This window comes from Dendrobates tinctorius, unplaced genomic scaffold, assembly GCF_039654945.1.
Source record: "Dendrobates tinctorius isolate UK_male_01 unplaced genomic scaffold, ASM3965494v1 ptg000103l, whole genome shotgun sequence".
NCBI lineage: Eukaryota > Metazoa > Chordata > Amphibia > Anura > Dendrobatidae > Dendrobates > Dendrobates tinctorius.
In genome coordinates, this window is record NW_027361771.1 from 44,923,827 (window position 1) to 44,950,063 (window position 26,237).

Below are 26,237 nucleotides of genomic sequence, written 5' to 3' on the forward strand. Positions count from 1 at the left end.
GGGGGTTGGCGGGGGTGTCAGAGACCATACTCGCCCCCTCCTGGCACGTCTCTGCAGCCCCTGCTTCTCTGTAGGTCTCCTGTGCTTGTGTTCAGGGTTACGTGGTACCGCTCATTAAAGTCATGAATATGAGCATATTAATGACTTTAGTGAGCGGTACTACGTAACCGCTGAATGCAGGAAGAAGACGACCGAGGGAGAAGCAGGGGCTGCAGAGAAGAACGTGCGCCAGGAGGGGGTGAGTATGACGGGGGCAGAGCAATATTCACCTGTCCCCGTTCCACCGCCGTGCACCGCTCTGTCTCCCAGGTCCTCTGGTTGTGACGTTCAGCAGAGGGCGCGATGACTTAGTCACTGCAGAGACCCGGGAGACAGAGCGGCACTCAGCGATGGATCGGAGACCAGGGGGCCTGAGCAAGCGGCGACACCAGCACCTAGCCCCCAGCGACGAGAGGTGAGTATATCACTTTTTTTCTTTAATCGCAGCAGCAGCAATATATGGGGGGTATTTATGGAGCATCTTCTTGGGCCAGCATTAACCCTTGTGCAACAGCATATGGGGGTATTTATGGAGCATCTTCTTTGGCCAGCATTAACCCTTGTGCAGAAGCATATGGGGGGGGTTTATCTATGGAGCATCTTCTTGGGCCACCATTAACCCTTGTGCAGCATTTTATGGGGGGTATTTATCTATGGAGCATCTTCTTGGACCACCATTAACCCTTGTGCAGCACCACCCTCGGCTTATGCATGAGCCAATAAGTTTTCCCAGTTTTTTTGTGGCAAAATTAGGGGGGTCGGCTTATACGCAGGTCAGCTTATACACGAGTATATACAGTATGTGTGTGTGTTCCAGGTATTAATGATGAGGCGATAACAGGCATATTTGGTAACTATTCTCATGTTGTCTTCGCCATTGACATCTCTCTGCATCTTGAACTGCAGGTGAACTCAAGTCTGACTGATTTTACTACAACCCCTTAAGGTGTTCAAAACCACATTCAAGAAGTTTATTAACCGTTTAGGTTCTTCAGAAGAATTGAAGCAATGTGGAAGAAAAAAATGAACATTTAACTTTTTTCCCCAAAATTTTTATTTTGTCAAGGGTTTCAGGAGAAAATGAACCACAATATTTGTTGTGCAATTTCTCCTGAGTACACCGATACCCCATGTGTGGAGGAAGACCAATCTTTAGGCGCACGGCAGTGCTCAGAAGGGAAGGAGCATCATTTGAGATTTTGAATGTCAAATTGGCTGGAATCGACAGCGGATGCCATGTCGCATTTGGAGAGCCCCTGATGTACCTAAACAGTGGAAAACCCCCCATAAGTGACCCCATTTTGGAAACTAGACCCCCCAAGGAACTTATCTAAATGTGTGTTGAGCACGTTGAACCCCCAAGGGCTTCACAGAAGGTTATAACGTAGAGCTGTAAAATTAAAAAATCATATTTTTTCCACAAAAATGATCTTTTCACCCCCAATTTTTATTTTCCCAAGGGTAACAGGACCCCTAAAGTTATTGCGCAATTTGTCCTGAGTATGCTGATACCCCATGTTACGTGTTACAGAACCACTCAGCACCCAGAATATGTTGTGCAGTTATATGTATGTATAATAGGAATTATAAAGGTGGGGGGAGGGCGGACAAAAGGAGAATATCGTGGCCCCTCTGCCCAGGGGCGCAGCCTGTGAACTGATGCATTAGGGACATGCATCTCACATGGAACCTATTATACATACATATAACTGCACAACATATTCTGGGTGCTGAGTGGTTCTGTAACACGTAACACGGCTCCCCTTTTCAGCGACGCGATCGGCATACACAGTCTGATCCTCAACGGATCGGTTTGGGGATGACCGAAGTTTATGGGGGTGGTACAAGTTCCGTTTATCGACTTAGTCCATCGGCGTTACGATTTTGTTTGCCGGGCCTGTGGTGGATGGTGAAGTCCAGAGGTTGTAGGGCTAAACTCCACCGAAGCAATCTGGCGTTGTCTCCGGAGACCCAATTAAGTCAGACTAGGGGATTATGGTCCGCTAGGAGGGAAAATTGTTGTCCATACAAATATGGCTGCAACTTCTTGAGTGCCCATACTACCGCCAGGCACTCCTTCTCGATGGCCGCATAGCTTACTTCACGGGGCAGTAGTTTCCGACTCAGGTAAGCTACCGGGTGTTCTTGGCCGTCCGGCCCGACTTGGCTCAGTACTGCCCCCAATCCAAACATAGAAGCGTCTGTGTGAACAAGGAAACGTTTAGTTGAATCGGGTGCGGCCAATACAGGGGTATTGGTGAGGGCGTCCTTTAGTTGGCGGAAGGCTTCCTCACACTCTGAGGTCCAGGTTACCTGGCGGGGTTGGTTCTTACGGGTCAAATCAATGAGGGGCTTGGCTACGCTGCTGTAATTGGGAACAAATTTTCTGTAATACCCTGCTGTCCCTAGAAACGCCATGACCTGGGTTTTAGTGCGTTGGATGGGCCACTTGGCTATGGCCTCAATCTTGGCTGGTTCTGGTCACTGTTTCCCACTTCCCACCCAATGCCCTAAATACTGAACCTCTGCTTTGCCCACGTGACACTTGTTTGGGTTCAGGGTGATTCCGGCCTGGTGGATCCTGTCCAATACTGTCTCTAGGCGATTTAGATGCTCTTCCCATGTCGCACTGTAGATGGCGATGTCGTCCAGGTAGGCACAAGCATAGTCCTGGAGACCATCCAGAAGCCGGTCAGCCAGCCTTTGGAAGGTCGCCGGGGCATTCTTCATCCCGAATGGCATAACTCGAAACTAGAATAAGCCGAACGGGGTGACAAATGCCGACTTGGGAATAGCGTCAGGACTAAGGGGAACACATAGGGTACAATAGGTACCCCTTCTATGATGCCCTCCCCTTCCCAGTGTTCCAGCACTAAGTCTAGGGGTCCCCTTACCCGTCTCCCGTATACCAGCTCGAACGGGGAGAACCCCGTGGATTCTTGGGGCACCTCCCGATAGGCAAACATGAGGTGTGGCAAGAATTTCTCCCAGTCCCTGTATGTCCTGGTAAAAGTCCCAATGAGATGTTTTAATGTCCCGTTAAAGCGTTCACACAACCCATTGGTTTGCGGGTGGTACGGGGCGCTTCTAATGGACTTTACGCCGCATAGCTTCCACAGTTGGTTGGTCACCTCTGCTGTAAACTGGGTACCCTGGTCGGAGATAATCTCCCGGGGAAATCCAACCCGTGAGAACACCTGGAGCAGGGCGGCCGCCACCGTCTCTGCCAGAATGTTAGGTAAAGCAACCGCCTCTGGATACCGTGTGGCATAATCTACCACTGTCAATATATACTTTTTCCCTGACGGACTGGGTTTGGCTAACGGCCCTATCAGATCGACCGCTACTCGGCTAAATGGTTCCTCCACAATGGGGAGGGGGCGTAATTTGGCCTTGCATCGATCCCCCCTCTTGCCAATGCGCTGGCAACTGTCACAGGTCTGGCAGTACTGACGAACATCATAGGTTACCCCCGGCCAAAAGAAGTTTTGTGTCAGACGATGCCTGGTGCGACTGACGCCGAAGTGCCCGGCTAAGGGTATGTCATGAGAGATTCGGAGTAGCTCCTCCCTATACTTCTTGGGAACTACCAGCTGTCATTTTATAGTGGGGCTCGTCCCTGTGTGGTGCTGCTCTGTGATCCGGTAGAGGAGTCCCTGCTTCCATACAAACTGTTTCCCTTCCAGCACCCCACTCTCCTCCTGTGCCTTCCCACGATATCCCTCTAATGAAGGATCCTCAAGTAACTCCCTCTTAAATTCATCTGGGGTGGCCCAAGAAATGTGTCTGGCTATGGGAATACGTGTAGGGCTGGGATGTCTTACCTGGGCCTCTTCTGAGTGTGATTCCGCCTCCGCAGCTCGAGCTTGTCTCCGGGTGGTCACAGGATATGTCTCAGCCAGAGGGGCCACCGAGAATGCAGACAACATGGGCCCCAAGTCATTTCCCAGCAAGACGTCTGCAGGCAAATCCTCCATCAAGCCGACCTCAACAAGGCCATCCCCGACTCCCCAGTTCAGGTGAATCCTGGCAGTGGGCAGTCAATGTATGGCTCCCCCTGCTACACGGACTGCCACTGTCCGGTCCGTCTTCTCTTGGTCCCGGACGAGATGAGGCTTCACAAGGGTCAAAGTTGCTCTGGAATCTTAGTCCCTGCATACGTTTCCCATTAACCCACACGACCTGTCGATGCTGTTGTCGATTATCTGCCCGGGCTGCCTGCACGGGGTTTACTTCATGCAGCACTTCCTCCATCTCTTCCACCCCTTGGTTAGTCGTAGCACCCAATGCTGGGTCAGCTTTGCCTTGGTAGCAGTGTACAGCAGCCCGGCTGAAGGTAGCTGTTCCCGCCTTTGGCCACTGGGTATGCTGAGTCCGGTTGGGACATTGTCTTTGCAGGTGGGCCCAGCTGACGGCACGTGTGGCATCGCTCCCCAGGGGGACTGTGGTAGGCCGGGTTTCTAGCTGGTCCCCCTACAATCTTCGGTGGTTTGGGGCCCTCCAGGTCCATGGGCGGGCCCCTGGCGACCATCTTTGATCCGGACAACTGCGGCCTCCTGGCATCACGATGTTGATCGGCCAGACGAGCGGCTTCCGCAAGAGTCGTTGGCCGCCTGTCCCGAAGCCATTCCTGTGTCTCGGGGGTTAGTCCATTAAAGAATCGTTCTAACAAGAAGAGCTGGAGGACATCCTCCTTAGTGGTTGCTTGGCTCCCTTGTACCCACTGTAGCAGTGACCGCCGTAATTTACAGGCCCATTCAGCGTGGGTATCGGTTACGCGTTTTATAAGTCCGCGGAACTTTTGGCGGTATGCCTCTGGTGTCAGCGCATACCGGGCCAAGATCACTTCTTTGATCCGCTCATAGTCCATACAGTCCTCATCAGGTACCGTGCGATAGGCGTCCGCTGCCCGGCCTGTCAGCTTGCTGGCCAGAATCTGAACCCGTTCCTCCGGCTTCACTTGATGAAGGGCACACTGCCGCTCAAAGTCCTGCAGAAAGCCATCAATGTCTTCCTCTGCCTCCCCCAACTGTCGGAAGGCATTATACTGGATCTTTTTGTGGCTTATTGTTGAAGGTACCTGGTCGAAGGCCAGAGCTCCCCCTGATCGCTGACTCTCCTCTCTCCGCTCTGCCATTTCCATCTTGGCCAGCTCCACTTTGGTCTGCTCTGCCATCTCCATCTTGGCTAGCTCTATCCTGGTCCGCTCGGCCATCTTTTCCTTCAGATCAGTACGCACATCAGCCATCACCTCTCGTATGATCTCTACCGCAGGGTTTGGGCCATAGAACTCCAATCTGTTCTTTACCTCCCTCTGGAATTCGGTCTCCTCCACGTTCACATTGGGGGGCGCTGCACTGTCGTGTTCCATGATGGCTGCTATCAAATCCGCTTTTGTTTTGTTGCTGGCGATCAACCCTCGGGCTTCCACCAGATCTTTTAATGTAGTCCTCTTTAACTTCTGGTAGTTGTTTTCCATTCATTCCTTTCCTCCTGTAGAAGGGGTGTCATATCCCGCTGCTGCCACCAGTGTAACGGGGAATACCAAGCTGGGGTACCTCTTTCAGTACCACCCCGTGTTTTCGGAGGTCCGCTCTGCGTTGGCTGGAGTCTGAATGATTGACGCTGGCTGGAATTCCTTGGTTACATGGGCGCATATAAAAGATGACTGCTTCTCCATGTATTTCCAGTCTGACTACACTTTACTCACAGGACACAGAATATGTCACACAGATACAGAGAGCCGGCCAATAGAAAAGTGGCAGGCCAGACATACATTACAAAAGCCGCAGGTGGCCGGAGCCTGCCGATGTTTACTGTGGGAATTACAAAGGTGGGGGGAGGGCGGACAAAAGGAGAATATCGTGTCCCCTCTGCCCAGGGGCGCAGCCTGTGAACTGATGCATTAGGGACATGCATCTCCCATGGAACCTATTATACATACATATACTGTAACTGCACAACATATTCTGGGTGCTGAGTGGTTCTGTAACACGTAACACCCCATATGTGAGGGTAAATTACTATTTGGGTGCATGGCAGAGCTCGGAAGGGAACGAGCGCCATTTGACTTTTTTGGCTGCAATTGAGATCGGACGCCATGTCGCATTTGGAGAGCCCCTGTGTGCCTAAACAGTGGAAACCCTCCACAAGTGACCCCATTTTGGAAACTAGACCCCCAAGGAGCTTATCTAAATGTGTGGTGAGCACTTTGAACCCCCAAGTGTGTCACAGAAGTTTATAACGTAGAGCCGTGAAAATAAAAAAATCCATTTTTTTCCACAAAAGTGATCTTTTTTCCCCAAAATTTTTATTTTCACAAGTGTAACAGGAGAAATAGGACCCCAACAGTTGTGGTGCAATTTGTCTTGAGTACGCTGATACCCCATATGTGGGGTGGATCCACTGTTTGGGCACATGGCAGAGCTCAGAAGGGAAGGAGCACCGTTTTGGAATGCAGACTTTGATGGAATGTTCTGCCGGCGTCATGTTGCGTTTGCAGAGCCCCTGATGTTCTAAAACAGTAGAACCACAAGTGACCACATTTTGGAAACCAGACCCCCCCCCATGGAGCTTAACTAGATGTGTGGTGAGCACTTTGAACCCCCAAGTGCTTCACAGAAGTTTATAACTCACGGGCGTGAAAATAAAAAATCATATTTTTTCTATAATTTTTTCATGTTTCGGCCGACAGAGTTATGTGCAGGCTTGATTTTTGCGGGAAGAGCTGACTGTTTTATTGGTACCATTTTCGGGCACATAACGTTTTTTGATCGCTTTCTATTCTGATTTTTCTGTTCATTTTTTGAATGAACAAAACCCAGCAATTTAGGAATGCTTTTTTTTCCCCTCTGTTCCACGTGTGGTAAAATTAGTATGGCAGCTTTATTCTTCGGGTCACTACGATTACAGCGATACCTCATTTATATCTTTTTTTATGTTTTAGTATTTTTTACACAATAAAAACTTTTATAGAAAAAATAATTATTTTTGCATCACTTTATTCTGCGAGCTATAACTTTTTTATCTTTTCGCTGATGATCCTCTATGGTGGCTCGTTTCTTGCGGGACAAGATGACGGTTTCAGCGGTACCATGTTTATTTATATCCGTCTTTTTGATCGCGTGTTATTGCACTTTTTCCAAGCGGTATGATGATACCACTTAGAAAAAGAATAATTTGCTACTTTTTTGTGTTTTTTTTTTTTTATGGCGATCACTGAAGGGATTAACTAGGGTGACACTTTTATTGATGGGATTTTTACAGATGTGGCGATACCAAACGTGTATTTTTATTTTTTTACATAAAAATGTGTAATTTTGAGGGGATTTTTTTAGGGAATTTTTTTATTTTTTATTTTTTAATCCTTTTTTTTTTTTTACATATTTTTTAAAAAAATGTTTTTTTTTACCTTGTCCCTTCATGGGACTTTGGCTTTCACATTAGGTATAATACATTGCAATGCGCTGTCGAGGTAGCTATTTAGGGAGGGCTAAATTAACCCTTCACGGTTGATCCAAATTAATCCACAGGGCGTTGCTAGCAACTGGGAATGACCACACGGAGACGGGGGGGGTCTCTGTACGGGAGGATCTAGACAGATCACTAGTCCCCTTTATTTTTGTCACTTCTTTTATAATATTTTGCTTAATTATGCAAAGTTCTCAACTACCAATAGCATCATTTCACTTTATAAGCCAATAATATTGCAAGAAAACCGGAAACTGCATATATGTCCGTATCCAAATAGCAAGTAGTATGATGGCATATTCTTCAGACTTCTACACCCCCGGTTCCCTTATCTTGCACCTGATGGGAAAAGTCTGGTTTCATGACAGCCTGAACTTTTTCATCCTAATTACAAAAATTTATCTTACAGCAACAAAAATGGAGAAACAAAACCTTCAGAGAATGGAGAAAATGAAACTTCAGCTCTGATTTTAGTTTTAACCCTTCACAGCTCAATCATTGTAATGCATTATACCAATGCTGAAAGCTGGTGTCACCATGCTATGAGCATGTTTTCACCAGCTTTCCATAGGTAAATGACCTGGAGGTTGTCATGACACCTCAGGGTCATCATGGCACAGGTCGGGCCCCACGATTACATCGCGGGGACAGACCTGAGGCAGAGGGAGCTCCCTACCCTCTGCCTCCCCCTCTGAACACTGCAATCGCAGCAGTGAGGGGGTTAACAGTCAGGGGCGGTGGGGGCTCCACTCCTAGCTGTCAGTGCAGGACGCTCAGCCACTGCAGCGCTGAGCTCCTTCACTGATCGGGCAAGGAGAAGCTCAAATTTCAGCTTCGCCTGCTCATCACTGCTGTGTTTGGTCTGTCAGATTGACTGACCAATCACAGCGCTGTGGGTGCAGGGACCGAGTGCAAGGGTCCCTGCCCCTCTTGCTGTGCCTCTCAGCTGTCGGCAGTGAACTGAAACTGCTTGTTTACACGCAGGGACACTTCAAAGGCAGGACGTGCAGAGTCCGTCATGGTTGCGGGAAGTCACCTCCTGCCATGATGGACTCTGCACGTCCATAGACATTAAGGGGTTAAGTGTTCCCTTTATTTTTTTGCGCTGTGTGTGTGTGTGTGTGTGTGTGTGTGTGTAATTTTATATATATATATATATATATTTGCAGTACAGACCAAAAGTTTGGACACACCTCATTCAAAGAGTTTTCTTTATCTTCATGACCATGAAAATTGTAGATTCACTCTGAAGGCATCAAAACTATAAATTAACACATGTGGAATTATATAATTAACAAAAAAGTGTGAAACAACTGAAAATATGTCTTATATTCTGTGTTCTTCAAAGTAGCCACCTTTTGCTTTGATTACTGCTTTGCACACTCTTGGCATTCTCTTGATGAGCTTCAAGAAGTAGTCACCGGAAATGGTCCTCCAACAGTCTTGAAGGAGTTCCCAGAGATGCTTAGCACTTGTTGGCCCTTTTGCCTTCACTCTGCGGTCCAGCTCACCCCAAACCATCTCGATTGGGTTCAGGTCTGGTGACTCTGGAGGACAGGTCATCTGGCGTAGCACCCCATCACTCTCCTTCTTGGTCAAATAGTCCTTACACAGCCTGGAGGTGTGTTTGGGGTCATTGTCCTGTTGAAAAATAAATGATGGTCTAACTAAACGCAAACCGGATGGAATAGCATGCCGCTGCAAGATGCTGTGATAGCCATGCTGGTTCCATATGCCTTCAATTTTGAATAAATCCCCAACAGTGTCACCAGCAAAGCACCCCCACACCATCACACCTTCTCGTCCATGCTTCACTGTGGGAACCAGGCATGTAGAGTCCATCCGTTTACCTTTTCTGCGTCGCACGAGTTTCAGTATCTTGATGTACAAAACTGATAGAGACATACCCCAAGCGACTTGCAATATTGCACGCCCAACTTTTCAGTTTTTGAATTTCCACAAAAATTTAAAATAACCAATAAATTTCGTTCAACTTCACAATTGTGTCCCACTTGTTGTTTCTTCATCAAAAATTTACATTTGGTATCTCTATGTTTGAAGCATGATATGTGGGAAAAGGTTGAAAAGTTCCAGTGGGCCGAATACTTTCGCAAGGCACTATGTATGTGTGTGTATATATGTGTATATATATATATATATATATATATTTATTTATTTATTTATTTTAGATATTTGCTTGGATTTAACATTTAGGTGAAGGCAGTGTGTAGTACTATCATGAGTACTTACCTTATGTTTCTTTCCAACAGGTCTTTGAAAAGGTGGAAGACACTGTGACTTTCTAAAGTCAGCTATTAAACTGAAGGATGGTTGATATATCAAGAGGATAAACATAAAAGAGAACAAAAATGAACAACCGCTTATTTGTAATCGAAGAGTTAGCATCAAATAAAAATGAAACAGATCAGAATATTAATATATCTACTACACAGATGGAGTTGAACCAAAATGAACATATTACAGTGACTTTGTGTGAAGAAAAAAGCCCATTAGATGTTGACCATCATGATAAAAATAACATTTCATGTAAGGATGGTAATAAAGTCTTAATAGATGAAGAAAGTCTTGCAAATGCTAAAATAAATTCAGCCCCACATCTTACCCAACAACATCCATCTCATGTTAAAGAAGAACTAGTCTCACATGATGTACGAAGCCTTAAAGAACGCCAAATTTATACATTACCAAAGTGTATCCACCGATCAGCTACTCATATTAAGGAGGAACTAGTTTTTCAGAACAGAAAAAACATTATAGACCTTAACACGTCTGCACCTTTACATGATATAAAACAACATCCATCTTCTAATATTAAAGAAGAGCCAGTCTTGTATGAAGGAGCAAACCTTACAAACGCAAGCATTCAGATAACTACAGATAATACACAATATTCCTCTGCTTGTATTAAGGGGGAATCTACCTTATATGATGGACGAAGCCTAACAGATCCAAACATGTGTATAACCACAGATACAACACATTATCCAGTTACTTTCATTAAAGAAGAACCATCATTGTGTGGATCAAATATATTGGATCCGAAAATGTGTACTCCCACAGATCACACACAATATCCATCTACTGAAATAAAGCAGGAAAAAGTGTCATACAATGAAGAAAATCTAAAAGATACAATCGGTAATACACCAATATTTCTTACAGGACAGTGCCCATCTGTTCAAATCAAGGAGGAACCATCTTCTATTGAAGATGAAAATCTTATGGATGCTCCTGTTCATAAACATGTAGATAGTATTGAAGAACTAATAAACTTTGGTGATGAAGGGAAATTTTCAGGCAACAGTATTAATTCTACAATTACAGAGGAGTATATCAAAGGGATTGATCAAACTGAACAGAGAAAGAAGGCACCAGAAATGAAATCTGCTTCTTTATCCCCCGAGAGATCAAAGAACACATATATCTGCCCTGTATGTAAGAGAGGTTTTAATAACCATGGCAACCTTGTGAGACATCGGGAGACACACAAAGGAAAGAAAATGACTTGTACAAAGTGTGGGGCTGACTTTTGTAATAAAACTGATCTCTCGGCACATGTACGGACACACAAAACCAGAGGAAGTTTATACTGCTCTGAATGTGATAAGATATTTGCTAGCAACTCGCATCTTATCATCCATGAGAGAACTGGCACAGGCGAGAAGCCATTTGCTTGTTTAGAATGTGGGAAACGTTTTTGTAATAAGTCCAATTTTGCCTCACACATGAGGGTCCACGGGGAATCAAAACAATTCTGTTGCATAGTTTGTGAAAAATCGTATGCACGGAAAGACAATCTTGTCAGCCATCAACGAATTCATGAAGTGGAGGAGACATTCACGTGTTCTAAATGTGGACGGAGCTTTGTGGATGAATACAAGTTTATCCGACATCAGAAATGCCACACATTGGACAGACCCTTTTCTTGCAGCCTTTGCGGGAAGCATTTTACTTATAAGTTGCTGCTACTTCGGCACGAGCGGACGCATATAGATATGAAACAGTTTAAATGTTCAGAATGTGGAAAGTGTTTCCTAAAACACACGGAGATGATGAAGCATGATACCCAACAACATCCATCTCATGTTAAAGAAGAACTAGTCTCACATGATGTACGAAGCCTTAAAGAACACCGAATTTATACATACCCAAAGTGTATCCACTGGTCAGCTACTCATATTAAGGAGGAACCAGTATTTCAGAACAGAAAAAATGTTATAGACCTTAACACGTCTGCACCTTTACATAATATAAAACAACATCCATCTTCTAATATTAAAGAAGAACCAGTCTTGTATGACAGAGGAAACCACACAAACCCAAACATTCAGATAACTACAGATAGTACATCTACTTGTATTAAGGGGGAATCTACCTTATATGATGGACAAAGCCTAACAGATCCAAACATGTGTATAACCACAGATACAACACAACAATATCCAGTTACTTTTATTAAAGAAGAACCATCGTGTGGATCAAATATATTAGATCCAAAAATGTGTACTCCCACAGATCACACACAATATCCATCTACTGAAATAAAGCAGGAAAAAGTGTCATATAATGAAGAAAATCTAAAAGATACAATCGGTAATACACCGATATTTCTTACAGGACAGTGCCCATCTGTTCAAATCAAGGAGGAACCATCTTCTATTGAAGATGAAAATCTTATGGATGCTCCTGTTCCTAAACATGTAGATTATATTAAAGAACAAATAAACATCGGTGATGAAGAGAAATTTGCAGGCAACAGTATTAATTCTTTTACAATTACAGGGGAGTATATCGAAGGAATTGGTCAAACTGAACAGAAAAAGAAGGCACCAGAAATGAAATCTGCTTCTTTATCCCCTGAGACATCAAAGAACACATATACCTGCCTTGTATGTAAGAGAGGTTTTAATAACCATGGCAACCTTGTGAGACATCAGGAGACACACAAAGGAAAGAAAATGACTTGTACAAAGTGTGGGGCTGACTTTTGTAATAAAACTGATCTCTCGGCACATGTTCGGACACACAAAACCAGAGGAAGTTTATACTGCTCTGAATGTGATAAGATATTTGCTAGCAACTCTCATCTTATCATCCATGAGAGAATTCACACAGGTGAGAAGCCATTTGCTTGTTCAGAATGTGGGAAACGTTTTTCTAACAAGTCCAATCTTGCCGAACACATGAGGGTCCACAGGGGTTCAAAACAATTCTGTTGCACAGTTTGTGGAAAATCATATGCACGGAAAGACAATCTTGTCAGCCATCAACGAATTCATGAAGTGGAGGAGACATTCACGTGTTCTAAATGTGGACGCAGCTTTGTGGATGAATACAAGTTTATCCGACATCAGAAATTCCACACATTGGACAGACCCTTCCCTTGCAGCCTTTGCGGGAAGCGTTTTACCCATAAGGCGATGCTACTTCGGCACGAGCGGACACATATAGATATGAAACAGTTTATGTGTTCACAATGTGGAAAGTGTTTCCTAAAACACACAGAGCTGATGAAGCATCAAAGATCTCATACTGGGGAGAAACCATTCATTTGTGTCGATTGTGGAAAGTGTTTTAGCACAGGGTCAGGTCTTATAAACCACAAAAAAATACATACTAGTGAAAAACCATTTGCGTGTCCTGAATGTGGGAATAAATTCAAGCAGAAGAACAACCTTGTTAGACACCAGAGAGTCCACACTGTGCTGAAACCTTACATGTGTACTGACTGTGGGAAAGGATTTACTACCAAGTCCAACTTCAACATACATCAAAGGATTCACACGGTGAGAAGACAGCTTTCATGCCCTGACTGTGGCAAGCATTTCCCATATAAAAGCAAACTAAAGGAACATCTGGAAAGTCATGAGAAGAACTATGATCGTTAGGCTTACAACCTCAGATGCTGTGCTATGCATAGTATGGTTAAAGACATTAGATAAATACCTACAACGATGTTCCAGCATTGTGCTACCCGTGCGATTCTGCCTGATTCTTGCCCACTTACCGCTGATGAAAACCACCCAATAGAAGTATTTTACCTCCAGTAGTCACATGACCGCTCTCTAGTATAATGTCCGTTTCAGCTGATATTTAGCTCATGTCTTTACCAGTCTTATTATTTCATACTATGTCAATCAGTGTACTGGGCTTATCCGTCTATAATATTGCTGTCTTCGCTCATATTAGAATGTTAGCTCTACTAAAGCTCAGAAACTATCCAAGCCAACAAGGCTTAATGAGCTCTGCACAGTAATACATTGGTATGACATTTAGCACTGTCTTCTGGGATGACAATAAATCTTTTTTTCTATTAAATACTTTCTTTGTCTTATTGCTAACAAGGCTGAACTAAATATTGCATATGTAATTTACTGCAGCATAATAAAGAAAATTAAATTTTTCCCTTTTTGCCAGCACAAAGTTATATCTCTGCGCTTGCAGAAATATACCTTACTCCCTGTTTAGGAGATGAGGTGAACCAAGTAGGGTTCCAACCCATTATCAAGCAAGTAAGGAACTTGGCGCTCAAAACGTTTCAGTCCTAATGTTGAACCTTCATCAGAACTGTACAAAAATATATGAAAAATAACCGTAACGTGATAACAAAACATATAGGCCAGTGTCACACTTGCGAGTGTGATGCGAGAAACTCGCGCATCAACACCCGGCACTGCCGCTGATATTCAAACCGGAGTATGTGGCTGCATGTATTTCTATGCAGCCGCACACTCCTGTCCCGAGTGCCGGCGGCAGTGTCCGACGTTGATGCGAGAGACTCGTGCGAATTTCTCGCATCACACTTGTAAGTGTGACACCGGTCAAACAGTGGTGTGAAAAAGTGTTTACCCATTCCTGAATTCCATGTTTGTCACTTTTTTTTGTTTCAGATCACCAAACAAATTTAAAGGGAACCTGTCACCCCCTCCAGGCAATTTTAAGTAAAAGCCACCTTGTACAGCACTAATGCTGCATTCTGTCAAGGTGGCTCTTTTATTTAGGGTACCTTCCACCGCAGAAATAATCTTTTATAAAATTGGTCAAACATACCTGATATTTGACAGGGGGGCAGGTCTTTCCCCATCTGACCGAGACGCCTCACATCCGTCACTCATGTCTTCCTGCGTTGTTTGCTCTGCCTCTTCATTTTTCTGCCCAAATCCTGGCGCCTACGCTGTAGTATGTATTCTGGGGCATGCGCAGTGACCGCTGCCTGTCCTCTCATGACTTCCTTGCCTTCCTATCGCGCGGCCAGAGATCCCGCCCCGCAGTCGCTTATGATTTATTCACACTGCGGGGCTGGGAATCTTGGGCATGCGCAGTAGTTATCTGCGGCTCTCATGCCCAAGATTCCCAGCCCCGCAGTGTGAATAAATCATAAGCGACTGCGGGGCGGGATCTCTGGCCGCGCATCCACGCAGGCGCGATAGGAAAGCCAGGAAGTCATGAGAGAGGACGGGCAGCGGTCACTGCGCATGCCCCAGAATACATACTACAGCGCAGGCGCCAGGATTTGAAAAGAAAAATGAAGAGGCAGCACAAACAACGCAGCAAGACATGAGTGACGGATGTGAGGCGTCTCGGTCAGATGGGGAAAGACCTGCCCCCCTGTCAAATATCAGGTATGTCTGATCAATTTTAAAAAAGATTATTTCTGCGGTGGAAGGTACCCTAAATAAAAGAGCCACCTTGACAGAATGCAGCATTAGTGCTGCACAAGGTGGCTCTTTTACTTAAAATCGCCTGGAAGGGGTGACAGGTTCCGTTTAAATATTAGACAAAGACTACAGAAATAAACACAAACTGCAGTTTTTAAAGGAAGGTCTTTATTATTTTAGGAAAAAGAAATCCAAACCTACAGGGCCCTGTGTAAAAAAAAAAAAAAAGTTATTGCTCCTAAACCTAATAACTGGTTGGGCCACCCTTAGCAGCAACAACTGCAATTAAGTATTTGCGATAGGTGGTAATAAGTCTTTTTACAACTCTCTGGAGGAATTTTGGCCCACTCATCTCAGAATTGTTGTAATTTAGCCACATTGGAGGGTTTCCGAGCATGAACCACCTTTTTAAGATCATGCCACAGCATCTCAAACTTATTAAGGTCAGGACTTTGACTAGGCCATTCCAAAGTCTTAATTTTGTTTTTCTTAAGCAGTTCAGAGGAGGACTTTCTGGTGTATTTTGAATCATTGTACTGCTGCATAACTCAAGTGCACGTTAGCTTGAGGTCATGAACAGATGGCTGGATATTCTCCTTCAGAATTCATGGTTCCATTTATCACAGCAAGTCTTCCAGGTTTTGAAGCAGCAAAACAGCCCCAGACCATCACACTACCACCACATTTTACTGTTAGTGTGATGTTCCTTTTCTGAAATGCTGTATTACTTCTATAACAGATGTAAGGGGACATACACCTTCTAAAAAGTTCAACTTTTGACTCATGAGTCCACAGAGTATTCTCCGAAAAGTCTTAGCGATCATCAAGATGTATTCTGGCAAAACTGAGATGAACCTTTATGTTGTTATTGCTCAGTAGTGGTTTTTGTCTTGGAACTCTATGCAGTCCATTTGTGCCCAGTTGTCATGATCCATTTTTGGATCTGGCTTTTCATATTAAAACTTTTTTTCTTTCAGGCCTTCGGGGGTTAATGTCAGTTTTTCCCCCCTGCTGGCCAGCTGGTGTAATTGCATTGCTGCTGGGTTTGCTTATGCAGGTGGTGACCACTCCCACCATCCTTTAAAAAGTTACCTGATGCATCAGCTGACTGTTGGTGATACAGGTCCTTTCTGGATACCGACTAAGCAGAAGCAGCTCTCTGGTGGTCAGCCAAGTCTGGTGTATTGGAGTCCTGTTGCTGTGCCATCTGTGGTGTGGAGTTTGCAGCGGTGCTTAAGCTAAGTGCTGTACTTTTGTTACCTCGTCTTTTCTGTGTCTGTTCCCCTCCCCTTGTGTCCTAAGCCGGCCAGTGCACTAGCAAGAGCAGTTGAAGGTGACAGTTTAGGGACGAGGTATCCTGACAGCAATGGTAAGGACCTGCTTAGGGTGATAAGGTGAGAGCAGGGACAGGCTCAGGAGATGACTGTCCCTGGTTCCCTATTGTCACGGCTTTCCCCTCCCCTATTCCATCGGCGTTGAGTCGCTTAATTTTTTGGTGACCAACCATTTGCTGGGTTGTCACACTGGGCCAGTCACTCCGTGACACCAGTCTTTCTTATGGTGGAGTCATGAACACTGGAGGCCTGCAGTTCTTTGGATGTTGTTGTGGGGTCCTTTGTGTCCCTTGGATGAGTTGTTGCTGTGCTCTTGTAGTAATTTTGGTCGGCCAACCACTCCTGGGAAGGTTCACCACTGTTCCATGTTTTTGCCATTTGTGGATAACTGCTCTCATGGTGGTTCCCCAAAGTCCCAAAGCTTGATAAATGGCATTATAACCTTTTCCAGACTGATAGAGCTCAATTACTTTGTTTCTGATTTGTTCCAGAATTTCCTTGGATGGCGGCATGATGTCTAGCTTTTAAGGAGCATTTGGTCTACTTCACTTTGTCAGGCAGGTCTAATTTAAGTGATTTCTTGATTGGGAAAAGGTGTGACGCAATAAACAGGCATGGGTGTGGCTAGGGAATTCTAACTCTGCTTCCCAAAGATGTGATAAACCAAAATTAATTTATTTTTTAATCCAAAGATTTTTATTGGATTTTCAAACAACAAGAAAGGCAATGCACAAAATAAGACAAGGCATAACATCATACATTGCAAGAAAAGGGGGGGCGGGGAGGTAACTTACAACAATACAGTAAGTACATTTATTGCACAGAAAGAGTTGTTCTAAACCACCGATTACAGAACTACCTGTCCAACCTATTACAAGAGCAGGCTATCACCATTTTAGAGGGGGAGAGGCCGACCACATCGCCCAACGTTTTTGAATTTTTAAGGCCAAAGAGACACTGCTGGCTAATTGAGTTTCATAGTGGAAGTGCATGTTGATTTTAGCAATCACCTCCTCCAGAGCAGGAATTTCAGGGGAACTCCACCTAGCTGCGATACACTGGCCGAGATTAGGATGTGAGAGATGCATTGAGCAATGGGAGCAGGAAAGGCGTCCAAGCCCATGTGTAAAATCCCCATTTGAGGTGAGGGAGGAAGTCTAGTCTCAGACCTCTGCCACTAGATCAAAGATCCGACCCCAGAAACTATAAATTAAAGGGCAAGACCACCAGAGATGTCCTATTGTCCCCACCATGCCACAACCCTTCCAACAGAGGGGAGAGTAATCCTCCGCAAACCTAGCAATCTGGGCTGGGCACCTATACCAACCCATGTGTAATTTCTTAATCTGTTCCAAATGGTTAAGGCAGGCGGAGGACCCCAGTACCATCCGGGAGGCCACATGCCACTGCCGAGGCGGCAAGGGGAGAGACAGCTCTTTTTCCCATTTTGTCATATATGTTGGTGTCTTCCCCTCCACATCAGAAGCAAAGTGGCGATATAATAAGGACAAGCCCTTGTGGTGAGTCCTTCAATAGAAAGTCTGCCAAAAACCTGTGTCCTGATGCTGAGGAACTCAGGTGGAAAGTGCTTAGGAAATGCCTAATTTGAAGATATTGGTAGAAAACCTGCCTTGGAAGGTTGAATTTGGACATCAGCTCAGGAAAAGGTAACAGGGAACCTTTGTCATAAAGATCTGACATACGCAGGGACCCCAACTGATCCCAAGCCCTGAGGTCAACATCAGGAACACAAGCCCTAACGTCCTTAAAGGGCAACCTCCAAATCAGACCGGCCACAAGCTCCGATGACCAATCCCTCCAGTGCGACCTCACCGCTTCGACTGTGCCCAGAATGGAATGCGGGACCAACCGATTTTGAATCAAAGCCCCCAGCAGTTTTTTTGTTGAACCTAGTGGACTTAGGAATCCCTCAATCTGCAGCCATCTATGATCCTCCGTCTCTCTCCACCAGTCCCTGACAGTCTCTAAAACCACCGCCCTGTGATATGCTACCACATCAGGCACACCCATTCCGCCTTCCCAAAATGGGGGGTGAAGTGATTGAAGGGGTATTCTAGATTTCTTCCCAGCCCAAATATATTTGCGGATAAGGCCTTGTATACCGGACAGGGAGTATCTCGGAATCTTCAAAGGGAGGCATCTAAAAAGGTGTATCAGCTTTGGGAGAAATAACATTTTAAAAGCGTGAATTCTGGCCAACCACGATAGAGGCAATGCAAAAAAGCGCGGGAGCTCTTTTCCCAATTCTTTGGTCAGTTCTGAGATATTTTTCCTTACCAATTGTTTAGTTGTTGTAAGATGGATTCCCAAATAGGGAATACTATGGTCCACCCAACGAAATGGCAAGGATGTGGCGAGCCTCTCCCTTTCAGCCCGGAGAACAAAGAAGGGAAGAATTAGGGATTTATTTGCATTAAGTTTATAAAATGAAACAGCAGAAAATTCCTCAAGAACCGATAGTACATTAATTAAAGAACTCTGTACTTCAGAACAGGAAATAATAATGTCATCAGTGTCAGAGACACCGCACTGCACTTGCTCATAGAGCCAGTGCGCGTGTCCTGAGTACAGAAGCAGTGCTGAAAGTTACCTGGGGAGCGGGGCAGCAGAGGTGACATGCGTGCTTCAGGCTAATAGTGTCAGGGTCCAGTCAGCGCTGGAAAGTAAAGAGGCGGACACTGAAAATGAGTAAGCTTGCACGGGACCTATGGTCATGTGACTGCAAGGGGGCGGGGCTTAGTGTCCTGTATTCAGATAGGACAGGACACCATACAACAACTCAGAGTGAGGCAAAACAGAGGTCACAGCAGTACGGGCAAACGAGGTACAGGAGGGACAAACAGACGGGTAGTCAGACAGAGCCAAAGGTCATACACAAGAGGGCGACGTGGTACCAAGTGGACGAGCAGAGAGGAGTCGGGTCACAAGCAGAGAGTCATACACGAGAGGTAGCGCAGTACAAGAGGGTCAGGCAGAAGTCGTAACAGGGACAGAACCAAATCAAAACCACATAAGCAAGCAAGATATCAGGCACAAGGCACACGTATACAAGAGGTCACTTAACTCAGCCGAGGGCAGGAGTATAACTGACACCGGACCCAGGTCCAGTGAGCACTAAATAGCCTCCTGCTACCAGAGAGAGGCAGCACAATTAACCCATAGTATAACCAGGACGGGTCAAAGCGAAATCCCGTCCTGGATCATGACAGTACCCTCCTCTCAATGGGAGGCCACCGGACCCCCAGGTCTCTCAGGGTACTTGGCGTGAAAGGCTTGGATCAACCGATCCGCATGAACTGATCGAGCAGGAACCCACGAGCGTTCCTCAGGACCGTAGCCCTTCCAATGTATCAGATATTGAAGGGCGCGACGGACCAACCTGGAGTCGACAATTCGTTCCACCTCGTACTCAGCCTGCCCATCTACCAGAACCAGTGTCGGGGAAGATGATGATCCCTCCCCACCGGACCTCACAGGTTTCAAAAGGGCCTTATGGAAAACATTAGGGATCCTTAGAGATGGCGGAAGACTCAACCGAAAAGCCACCGGGTTAACTGCTTCGGTAATTACATAGGGACCTATAAACTTGGGTCCAAGCTTCGCAGATGGGACCTTGAGCCTTATATTTTTGGTGGATAACCATACCTTATCTCCGACCTGAAACACTGGACCCACGGATCGTTTTTTGTCCGCAAAAAATTTAAATTTGTCCTGGGCCTTCGTAATGTTGTTCTGGACCTCCCGCCATACCTCCCCCAACCGCTGGATTGTCTCGTCCGCCCCAGGACACCCAGAATTCAAGCGAGAAAATTCTCCAAAATGAGGATGAAACCCATAATTGCAAAAAAAAGATGTACCCGTAGACTGGTTAGTGCGGTTGTTAGATGCAAACTCAGCCAATGGTAACACAGAACACCAATCATCCTGTCGGGCTGAGGTCAAACAACGCAGAATTTGCTCCAGAGACTGATTGGTCCGCTCAGTCTGCCCATTAGTCTCTGGATGGTAGGCGGATGAAAAGGACAGACAAATACCCAACCTCCTACAAAAGGCTCTCCAAAATCTGGACACAAATTGCACTCCCCTATCAGACACCACATTCAGGGGTACCCCATGCAACCGCACCACATGCTCCACAAACAATCTGGACAATGTTTCCGCATTAGGTAGAGCTGCCAAAGGTACAAAATGTGCCTGCTTACTAAACCTGTCCACTACGACCCAGACCACGGTATTACCCTTGGAAGGGGGCGGGGCTTAGCGTCCTGTATTCAGATAGGACAGGACACCATACAACAACTCAGAGTCAGGCAAAACAGAGGTCACAGCAGTACGGGCAAACGAGGTACAGGAGGGACAAACAGACGGGTAGCCAGACAGAGCCAAAGGTCATACACAAGAGGGCGACGTGGTACCAAGTGGACGAGCAGAGAGGAGTCAGGTCACAAGCAGAGAGTCATACACGAGAGGTAGCGCAGTACAAGAGGGTCAGGCAGAACTCGTAACAGGGACAGAACCAAATCAAAACCACACAAGCAAGCAAGATATCAGGCACAAGGCACACGTATACAAGAGGTCACTTAACTCAGCCGAGGGCAGGAGTATAACTGACACCGGACCCAGGTCCAGTGAGCATTAAATAGCCACCTGCTGCCAGAGAGAGGCAGCACAATTAACCCATAGTATAACCAGGACGGGTCCCGTCCTGGATCATGACAATCAGCAAACAGACCCACAACATGATCAACTTTACCAACTGCCACCCCCATGATACCCTTATGCAACCGAATGTACTCCGCCAGAGGCTCCACCACCAAAGCAAAAATTATTGGGGAAAGGGGGCACCCCTGATGGGTACCATTAGATATAGAAAAACTACGGGAGGCAAACCCTGAAGTGAGAACCTTAGCATTAGGATTGGAGTACAGGGAGAGAATTGCAGATAAAATTGGTCCCCGAAATCCAAATTTCTCCAAAACATTCTTTAGGAATCCCCAGTGCACCCTGTCAAAGGCTTTTTCCGCGTCAAGGGACAGGAGAACACTGAGGACCCTCCTACTCTCTATCACAGCTATAAGGTCAATCAAACGTCTAGTCCCGTCTTTAGCCTGCCTTCCGGCAACAAACCCCACCTGATCTGGAGCTTTCAAGCAGGGAAGGATCTTATGTAAACGAGAGGCCAAAATTTTTGCATATATTTTAAGGTCACAGTTGAGCAGTGAGATAGGACGAAAGTTCCCCAGAGAGGTGGGGGGCTTCCCCGGCTTAGGGAGGGTAGTAATTATCGCTTCTAAATTGGAAGGGGCGACCGAGGATTGGTTTTGCCAATATGTGAAAGTCCTGCACAAATAAGGACCCAGGAGATCCACAAATTGTTTATAGTATAAATTAGAAAAACCATCTGGGCCTGGAGCAGAATGTGTCTTTGTAGCTTTGACCGTTTTATGGATTTCTTCTATAGAAAAGGGGGCATTTAGAACCTCCAGGTCCATTTGAGACAGTCTAGGCAGGTGTAGTTTACCTAGGAAGGCCTCAATAGCAGGTTTCGTTGGCTGAGGGGTGGACGGGTCGTCTTTTAAATTGTATAGACCCTGGTAATAGTCTGCAAAGGCATTCGCAATGTGAATTGGATTTTTAATTATAGAGCCCTCCGGGGTAGGCAAAAATTCAATTCTGGACTTCATTTCCCAACTCTTGACCCTCCTAGCGAAAATGGAACCAGCTCTATCTCCCAAAGAGTAATGTTTGATTTTAAAAGCTCTAAGATTTTTTTCATATTTGAAGATAAGAATTTGCCTTAGCTGTAACCTTAGCTCTTTTAATTGGGCCGAGCGCGAGGGTAAGGGGACAGTTTTATTTAGTGATTCTAAGGTTTGACTCTGACCAAGAATATTCGCTGTCAACTGTTCTCTTTTCTTTTTTTCCCAAGCAGCAATTTTAATAAAAATTCCCCTAATTACCGCCTTATGTGAAGACCAAAGAGTCTCACCTGAGACTGAATTATTATCATTCAGAAGAAAAAACTCTGATAACCCCCCAGATAATTCTTGTAAAACATGTTGTTTAGAGAGCAAGGAATCATTTATTTTCCATCTATGAAAAATTGAGGAATTATGACCCTCATTAATTGTTAGGGAGACGGGCGCATGGTCAGACCATGATATGACTCCTATTTGAGACTCCGAGCACTCAGCCAGGAGGCTACTATCCACTAAAAAATAATCTATGCGGCTATAAGAGGAGTATCTAGCAGAATAATACGTGTAGTCCCTTTCTTCAGCATGGGTGTATCTCCAAACATCGTGAAGGTAATGTTGCGCTAAAAGCTGGCCAATTTCTTTCCTATGAGCAGTGTTAGCGGAACAGTCTAGTTGTTTTGAAACAGGGATATTGAAATCTCCTCAGATTACCTTATGACCCACAGCTGTTTGGCCCAGGATTTTTAGGAATTTCCGCAGAAATCTGATTTGCCTTATATTAGGAGCATAGACCCCGGCCAGATGTATTTCACATTGTTCAGGGAGCACACTATAATCAGAAATCTGCCTTCTGAGTCAGAATGTACAGAATCCAGCTAAAACGCCACTGTATGCTTAATAAAAATACTAACCCCAGCCCGCTTTTTACTAAAGTTAGCATGAGGGAACAACCGATTGTTGAGCCTGAAATTGTCAGCTGCAACCAGATGAGTTTCCTGTACACATAGAATATCACATTTTGACTTGTGAACCTCATTCCATAACATGTTACGCTTAGCCGGGGAATTTAGCCCTTTAGTGTTCAACGATAAGAACTTTAACCCCATTTCAGATCATGCAGAATATTTGTTACCTATAGGAAGGAAGGGAGGGGAGGGGGGAGGGAAATGGAAGAGGAAGATGGAGAAGGAGTGGGTGAGAAAAAAAGCATGATAACTAGAAGAAAAGAGGCAGAAGCTAGCAAAAATAACATGAAGAAAACATGCAGTCAAATAAACAGCTTTAACAAGAAGCTGTATCACCACCACCACAAAGGGGGTAGCTGGTGGCTAAAAATGAAACTGAGCCACTTGGGGGCACCTGGTGAAGAAAGAAGAAAAAAAAAAATAGACCAGGATCTTGAGCAACAGTGAGCTGGCTCTCAACTTCAGGTTTGGATCCATTCCTCTGAGATCTTTTCCAACTGGGAATTATCTTGAGGGCAACCTGCAGTCTCACAATGTGGGAGAATGTTCCAGGATTCCATCAGTTTTAATAGATGGGCAGGAGACCGGCAAACATGGAGGGCACCGTTGTGTGAAACTGAGAGACTGCCTGGGAAGCCCCAGCGGTATTTTAATCCAGCATCTCTGAGAGCTTTAGTGAGAGGAGCATATTCCTTTCTTTTTGCAAGTGTCCCTGCAGACAGATCCGGGAATACCAACAAGGTTGCATATCTTGGGGATAAAACCGGCTGTCTCCTCAGAGCTCGCAAGAAGGCTTCTTTAGTCTTAAAGAAATGTAACCGGGCCAGGGTATCACGTGGGATTTCAGCTCCGAGCGATCTAGGTTTAGGCACTCTGTGGACTCGATCCACCATGAGACTGGCCGATTCAGCCTCAGGGAGCACCTCAGATAACAGACCTTGTAAAAACTCTGACAACTCCCCATCTGGTACCGACTCGGGGATTCCACGAAACCTTACATTATTACGGCATGACCGATCCTCCAAATCTGTAACTTTAGCTTGAAGGCCACTAACGTGATCTTCTAAAGTAGAATGGGCTTCTATAAGGTTGTTATGAGACTTGGTGAGCTCTGCCATTTTAGATTCTAAATAATCCATTCTGTCCCCTATAGGCATTATGTCCTCCCGGATCCCCGCCAGCATACCTCTCAGATCCTCCTGTAAAGAAGCTCTCAGTGAGACCAGCAGGCTCTGCATTGTTTTCTTTGTCAGCTGGATGTCTGGCGCCGTGTCAGAGTTCACCTCTGAGGCTCTTCTGGAGGAGCGGGAAGAAGTGGAGGCAGGGGAAGCTGCCATCTTCCCCTTCACCATGCTGTCATCTCTGGGGAAGAAGTCTGTAAGTTTGTCTGGAGAAGGACGCTTAGCAGCTTTCCCTCTGGTCATCTTGTTCCTGGGAGGCACGCAGGTAAAACTCACAACCCCAGCCAGGAGAGAAGGAGGAATGAATCTATTTGAGCCGATTTAGAGCAGCTCACATGGGAGCTCAGAAGTTATGCAGCCAGCACCATTGCCAGTCAGGCCACGCCCCCAACCAAAATTAATTTATGTTTTAAGGGGGAGGACAATCACTTTTTTTTTTTGCACAGGGCCTTGTAGGTTTGGATCTCTTTTTCTCTTAATAATAAAGACCTTCATTTAAAAATTGCATTTTTTTTACTTGTTTTTATCTTTGTCTAATATTTACCGTAAATTTGTTTGGTGATTTGAAACATTTAAGTGTGCAAAATTGCAAAAGAATGGCAAATCATGAAGGGAGTAAACACTTTTTCACACCACTTTATATACATATCATACAAAAATATGTCAACATAAATAGTTTTCATAGTATGGGATACAGCGAATACATCTGTTCTTATGTCTATCGTTTCTTTTTAAATAGTATTTTTCTGTATTCTGTTTAAATATCTAAAATAAGAGCAATTCATAACAAACTTTTCATGAAAAAAGGATACAGCAGAGATTTAGAATGGAGTTCCAAAACTGTCACAAGGCAGCAGCCTGTCCAAGGAAAAAAGACATTAAAGTGTCCACTACTAGGACAACCCCATATTAACCCCTTAATAACCGGAACTTTTTTCGCTTTTGTCTTTTCTTTTTTCGCTCCCCTTCAAAGCATTATTTGTGATACTTAGTCACTTCTCATGGGCAAACCGTGAGGAAGGAAAGTCAAGGAATCCGAGGTCAAACGCCAGGAGGGTACCTCATAGACAAAGGGATAATACAAACAGATAGTCAAAGGCAAAGTCTGGGGTCAGGAAACCAAGGCCAGAGTGCGTCAAGGCAAAAGGAGTAATACCAAAGGGAAGTAAAAAAGGCAAAGATCAGAATACAGAGAAAACATCACTGAGCTAAAAGCTACAATTGGCAAGGCCTGAGAACAGCCAGCCAGCTAAATAGCCAAGTAATCACCTAGAATGAGTGACACCTGGAAGACAGTGCTGTTATTAACAATACAGACAGTCCAGCATGCCCCAAGCTCAGGTTTGAAAATTGGGCTGTCACTCACAATACTGAAAGCTTAGCACTTCCCTATCCAATAGAGCGGCTGAGCTATAACTCACAGTGTGGTTGAATTGTCACAGTAAGCCCTCTACTAGGGAAGGGAGGGTCACTGGACCCCCAGGTTTCCAACTTAAAGTGGATGGTCCTGACCAGAGGATCGGCCTTCAAGGATCAGGCTGCAATCCAAGATATTTCTTATGAAAATAAGGGCTCCATTTAACAATCTACTTCTGACAACAATCTAAAAGGATTCTGAATAAGCAGTCATGGAAGTTCTACCCAACCCAGCATGCAAATTATCCAAAACAAACCAGGAGATAGATTCAAAGTGAAGTGCTGCCACTTGGAGAGTGAATTCCATTGTTGCCTGTTTGACCCAATTCTGGAGTAACAGAGTTTTGTCAATGGCAAAAATTTGAATGGGTGTTTCTAACCTAACTGTCCCTACATGTAATTTCAAAACAAGAGCTGAATCAAAGTTATCTGC

At 45.1% G+C, this 26,237-nt stretch overlaps 1 protein-coding gene across 1 annotated transcript in view; it reads left to right on the top strand.

The window, feature by feature from the left end:
* Positions 1 to 13,848, top strand: part of LOC141100121 (uncharacterized) — a 42,932-nt gene extending 29,084 nt beyond the window's left edge. The window contains exon 2 of the mRNA XM_073588368.1: positions 9,780 to 13,848. Within this exon, the coding sequence (XP_073444469.1) occupies positions 9,879 to 13,418 (3,540 nt within the window). The 5' untranslated portion in view covers positions 9,780 to 9,878 and the 3' untranslated portion in view covers positions 13,419 to 13,848. The remainder of the gene's footprint in view (positions 1 to 9,779) is intronic.
* Positions 13,849 to 26,237: the final 12,389 nt, after the last annotated feature.